At 37.3% G+C, this 6,039-nt stretch overlaps 1 protein-coding gene across 1 annotated transcript; it reads right to left on the bottom strand.

The window, feature by feature from the left end:
• Positions 1-1,773: 1,773 nt before the first annotated feature.
• On the bottom strand, positions 1,774-2,259 carry LOC142178173 (uncharacterized). The gene has a single exon (XM_075247503.1). The coding sequence runs from the start codon at positions 2,257-2,259 to the stop codon at positions 1,774-1,776; it is 486 nt and encodes a 161-aa protein (XP_075103604.1).
• Positions 2,260-6,039: the final 3,780 nt, after the last annotated feature.

Genomic DNA, 6,039 nt, shown 5'->3' with positions numbered 1-6,039 from the left:
TTTGGTTGTGACATGTTGCTAAATAAAATTGCTAGTTACATTAAGTACCTTGAACTGCTTCCAATTTCTGGCTATCCATATCTGATAAATGTCATCCCCATAGATTGCAGCCATAATCTCTTTTTTCATCTTGCTCCAGTGTTTCATTTTGATCCTACATAAAGTTTCAGAGTTGCACTTTGATTTCAGTCCATTGAGTCATCACTACCCACATCTCCCTTGTCCATACACAGTCATGGAATAAATGTACAATATTCTCTGACCATCCACCATCACACAATCCACAAGTAGCATCAGCACACTGAATTCCCATTGTACGTAGTCTGTCTTTTGCCATCAACTTTCCCTGAGCAGCAAGCCCCGCAATTAACCTATGTTTTGGGAGAAGAATTTTTCTCCAAATTAGATCACCTATCTCCAATTTTGGAGTGTCTCCCAGCAGCTTTAGGTACCCCTATGATACAAATAGTTACTATTAATAGTCATAGAATATCTTTCATTTATTGTACTAGTTAGCCATTCCTAGTTTAATTTTGTGAAGCTTCTTCCAGTACCAACTACTATCCACTGAGGGTGTATGATCCCTGAACTCTATATTATTATTCATATAGATTCCATGTATTCATTTTATGCATAGATTGTCTGCTTTCACCATTACCATCCATATTACTTTACCCACAGAAGTTATATTCTACAATATGCACCCTTTAATATTCAAGCCACCTTGTGCCTTTGGTTTACATACTTTTCCCAAGCAACTAATGAGATTTTCTTCTTCTCCTCTGAACTTCCTCACAGAAACTCTCTATACTTTCTATCCACTACCTCTAATACACTTTGAGGGAGGACTCCCCAAAATTTATGCAAAGAAAATAAGATTGAGTTTATAACCTGTAGTCTGCCAGCATAGGATAAATATCACGTAGAACATGCTATTATTTTTTCAATGATCTTTACACTCAATTGGTGACATTCAATATTATTCCACTTCTTAGGGGATAGCGGAAGTCACAGACAACTAATAGGAAAGGTACCAATAGTAAATTTAGTTTCTACGAACTTCTCCTTTGTTAGTGCATCCACCCTTGCCACAAACATGTTTGATTTGTCAATGTTTGCTACCAAACTAGTAACATTTGAGAAGTATTTTAGTGCCTCTATTTCTTTACAAAAGATCATAAAATCATATATAAAAATAAAATGAGTGAGCATCTGCCTTTTACACATTGGATGAAACCTATAATTTGGTAGTTGAATTATCTTATCCATGATCCTGGAGAGATACTCCATAACTATTTCAAATAGCAGAGATGATATAGGATAACCCTAACTCAGACCTATCTTCCCTTCAAAGTAGTCATAACCCTCTCCATTGACTTTGACAGTAAATGTTGCAGAAGATACACAAGTCATTACTAGATGAATGAATCTTCCGGGGAATCCATATGCTGCCATCATTTATTTCAAGAATTTCATTCTAACCATGTCACATGACTTCCTTAAATCTATCTTCATTAAGAATCTAGGAGAAGTTCTCCTATTGTAGTGTCTCATCAAGTCATGAAAAATTAAGACATTAGGAACTAATGACATGTCTTGTACAAATGCAACATGTGACTCATTTACCAATGATGGTGGTACACTCTTCGGTGTTTTGCATAACATCTCTGAGATGCATTTATATACCACATTGTAGCATGATATTGGTCAAAGCTGACCAGCATCCAGGGGATTACTCATCTTTGCAGTTAAGGTGATTATTGTATAATTTAGTTACTTCAACAATTTGTCATTTCTGAGAAATACTAACACTGCCTCACTTGTATCTCCTCCCACAATATTCCAAGCATGTTTAAAGAACCCACTGCCAAATCCATCAGGCTCTGGACTTTTGTTGACATAGATACTCATCATTCCATCTTTAACATCTTTCTTGGAGTGTGGATCAAGTAGCTCCAGTTGATGCATAATAGTTAGTTTGTGACCATTTCTCAAGAAACAAGATGATGTTTTCCTTCTATGGTCTCCCTGTAGCCTCTTGTGGAATTGAACAAAAATATCAGCTATCAAATTTGGATCATACTGCATATGAGAATTTCCATCATGTAGTTGAGTGACTGCCTGTGTTAATTTTCGGTGCTTTATCACAGAGAGAAAATACCTTGTATTTTCATCTCCTAATCTGAGCCATGTAGCCTTGCTTCTTTGCTGAAGGAATATTTGTGCTACATAATTATATCTCTTGAACTTGGCTCCCATAGCCTTCTCCTCCTTCTATAGTCTTGTATTGGATTTTGCTGGAGAAACTCTTGACTCCTCAACAAATGTTCTTTATTAGTTGATGCCTCCTTTACAATGTTGCTAAAGTTTAGGTATGTAAATTCTTTAGCTTATATTTTAGTAGTTTTAATTTTTTCACTACTTGAAATATCCTACAATCATCAACATATAAAGACCATCCAGATTCCACTATCTCCTGGAATTAGGGATGTGAACTCAATATATTAAAATATTATAACAACCCGACCGGTCATTTTAAGCATTAGTATTTTGTTTGGTGGTTTGAGGTCTTGAATGGCTTCATATAAAGTATTATGACTTACTTGTATAGTCGGTTTTGGTTTTCAAGTGGTTCGGGGTTGATTTGGAAGAATGATTCTCAATTTAGAAGCTTTAATTTAGATGAGTTGACCAAGTTTGACTTTTATGTATTTGACCTCAAATCGGATTTCTTACAATTCTGTTAGGTCCGGATGGTGATTTAGGACTTGAGTGTATGGCCATATTTGAGTTTCGGTGTTCCTAGATGATTTTGAGGCAAAATCTCGAAAGTTTGAAGTTTGAAGTTTGAAGGCTTGGAGAGTCGATAGATTTGACAATAGTTAACTTTGTAGTTATTGATGTCCATTTGAATTCTGAGCCTTAGAATAGGTACGTATGGTGATCTATGACTTATGTACAAAATTTGGGATCATTTCGAGTGGTTTTGACGTGTTCGGAGTAAGTTTAGAAATTAAAAATTTGAAATAGTTTATTAAGCTTGAATTGAGGTGTGATTCATGATTTTGATGTTATTTTGTGTAATATGAGGCCTCGAGTAGGTCTATTTTATATTTTGGGACTTATTGGTATATTCAGACGGGGTCCCAAGGGGCGTGAGTGAGTTTCGGGGTGGTTTTGGACCATGTTGGATGATGTTAGCATTGTTGGTTTTCTGTCATCTTTGATGTTCTTCGCGATCGCGAAGGACTAACCGTGTTCGCATAGTGATATTTGGCATGCGGGATTTTTGGTGCTTCGCGTTTGCATCAGCAAATTGCATTCACGAAGAAGGACTGGATATCGGTGTGTTTTGTGCTTCGCCTTCGCGAAGTGTTGGCCGCGAACACAATGAAAGATTTCGATCATGAGATTAATTTGTCCAAACATTCGGGAATTTTCTCATTTTTTACTATTATTAGATTGCGAGCTCGGATTGAGATAGTTTTCACCACTTGGATTGGGGTAAGTGCTGTTGATTCGATTTTGATTGTTATTCATTATTCTATCTTTGATTTTGGCATTTGATTTGTGAATCTAAAAGAGAAATGGGGGGGGGGGGTCGCAAATATTTCTAAAGTGAATAATTGAGTTTTGAACATCCATTCGGAGTCGGGTTTGAATAAAACTTATATGGTTGGACTTGTATTTGAATGGGTTATCGGACTTTGTGAGTTTTGTGGGGTTCCGGGGTGCGGGCACGGGTTAACTTGATGGTTTACGTTGAGTATTTGATAAAAAAAATTTACTTTTATCGTTTGGGCTTGATTCCTATGGCAATTTGAGGTTGAGGTTTTTGGCTATATTCTAGCCTTTCGGAGGTCGATTTGTGCGGGAAGGCATTTTTAGAGTATTGATTTGGCTTGTTTGAGGTAAGTGTCTTACCTAATCTTGTTGAGGGAATACCCCTTAAGATATGACTTTGTTTGTCTAATTGAAATCTGTGAGAAGAAACGTAAATGCGAGACGACGAGTGTATATACTGGTGTTATGTATAATTCATAATTGGAGTAGTCTTTAGGTTGTATTATGCCTTGATTTGGATATTTTGCTTCTTGCTATCTTGCCTTAAATGTTTTTATACTACGTGAATTCCGTGAATCATGATGGATAATATGTGTAGATGTTGATGCCCTGCTAAGCATGATATTTTTTGTTGTATGGCGTATCCACCTGATTTGAGCTGTATTTGTACACTTGCACATGCATACACCTTAGCATGCTATCTTTTTCAGTCCATGAGTATGTGATTTGATATCCATTATTCGTAAATATGTATTCTTGAGTATGCTTTCTGTGTGATGGACTGGATTGGCAGCACGTTAGTGGTCCGTGATGGATATGTTGTTTGGCACATGAGTTGTCCGTGCGATTGTTATTATTGGCACGTGAGTTATCCATGCAGCATGTGGATAAGGGTCCATTCCCCTAGGGTCACCCTCTCATTTTTCTCTCTTAATGGTGTACATGCAGGTCCTGAGAAATCAACGAGTTTCTGATTGATGTGGATCTTAGTTAAGATGATCATTGGTTGGACTTTGCATCTCTTCTGTGTTTGCAAACTCCTTAGATGTATACATGATTTTTATGCATATCCTCTCTATATGCTAGCTCCAGATGTATACATGCCTTTATGCATATCTTCTCTATATGTTACTTTACTTAATAAGATGAGACACGATACATATCTTCTCTATATGTGAACCTTTGTATGTACTTCTTGTAGGATTAATTGCTATTTCATGCATATTTCTCTATATGCAACTACTGAAGGTTTATCTGGTATTTAATGCATATCTTCTATATGTGCAAGCTTGATTATTTAATGATATTGGACGCATATCTTCTCTATATGATGAGTTGTTGAACTGGAATAGTATCTGAGCATATCTTCTATATGCAATTGTTGATGTGTTGATGGTTGTCTGGAGCATACCTTCCTTGCATGTTGAGTTGTTAAGAGACTTGCGCACATCTTCTCTATGTGCACTATGTGGTACATGTACTTTCCTATTTAGACTTCGTTACTGTTGTTGGGTACACGGTTATGTTATTGAGCTGTGCGGGTTATATATATATATATATATATAATGAGTATCCTTGACCTGAGACCTCGTCACTAATTCACTGAGGTTAGTCAGAATACTTACTGAATACAGGAGGTCGGTTGTACTTATACTATACTTCTGCACCTTACGTGTAGATATTGGAGCTGAGCTGTTGTGGATGACGGAAGCTCGCATTGAAGATGTACCTGCTTTTCGGATATAGCTACCACTTGTCCTTGGTAGCTTTGGATTCGTACTCTGTTTATGTATATTCCAAATAGATGTTATATTTATTTTCGTACCAACTTTGTAAATATAAATCTTAGTGGCCCATGACTTGTACTACCAATCCTTGGGATATTATAGGGGTGGAATGTGGGCCGGTCCGGTCCCTAAACGGGCCAAATTGGCCGGTCCAAATAATCCCGGTCCCGGGCCGGTCCCAAAATAAACGATCCTAACGGTCCCGGGCTAAACGGACTTTTTGTAGGAACCGGCCCAGTACCGGACCCACGAACTCATGGTCCCGGGCTAAACGAGTTGGGCTCTTGGGCTAAGTGGGCCCAACCACGATCCAAAATATTTAAAAGCTAACTCCGTACCACAAGTTTTACACTTAGCCTTATTTTCTGAAACTAGTTCAGTAAAAAATGGCCAAACATGAGATGTTTTCGTCCGTTTGGTAGGTTGTCTAGAAAAAGTAGGGGCAGTAACAGGAGTATCAGATGGGCCATCATTTGGATTAGCAGGGTTATCACTAGTTGGGTTAACATCAAGAGCAGGACTAGTTGGTGTATCATCATCCGGTTGAGTTTTATAAAGATCAATTTTCTCATCATCATTTTCATCAATAGTATTATAATTATTAGAATAAAGAGCATTCATTAATTCATGGTCTAATTGTTCACCGGGTGCTATATTATGGCAAAATTGACTCTCGGTAAATTGTTAT

This window comes from Nicotiana tabacum, chromosome 24, assembly GCF_000715075.1.
Source record: "Nicotiana tabacum cultivar K326 chromosome 24, ASM71507v2, whole genome shotgun sequence".
Lineage (NCBI taxonomy): Eukaryota > Viridiplantae > Streptophyta > Magnoliopsida > Solanales > Solanaceae > Nicotiana > Nicotiana tabacum.
Note: the sequence above shows the minus strand (reverse complement) of the source record. Positions and strands in the feature narration are given on the sequence as shown.

Coding starts and splice junctions, on each gene's coding strand:
- LOC142178173 (XM_075247503.1), bottom strand. CDS start 2,259: ATGGGAGCCAAGTTCAAGAGATATAATTATGTAGCACAAATATTCCTT.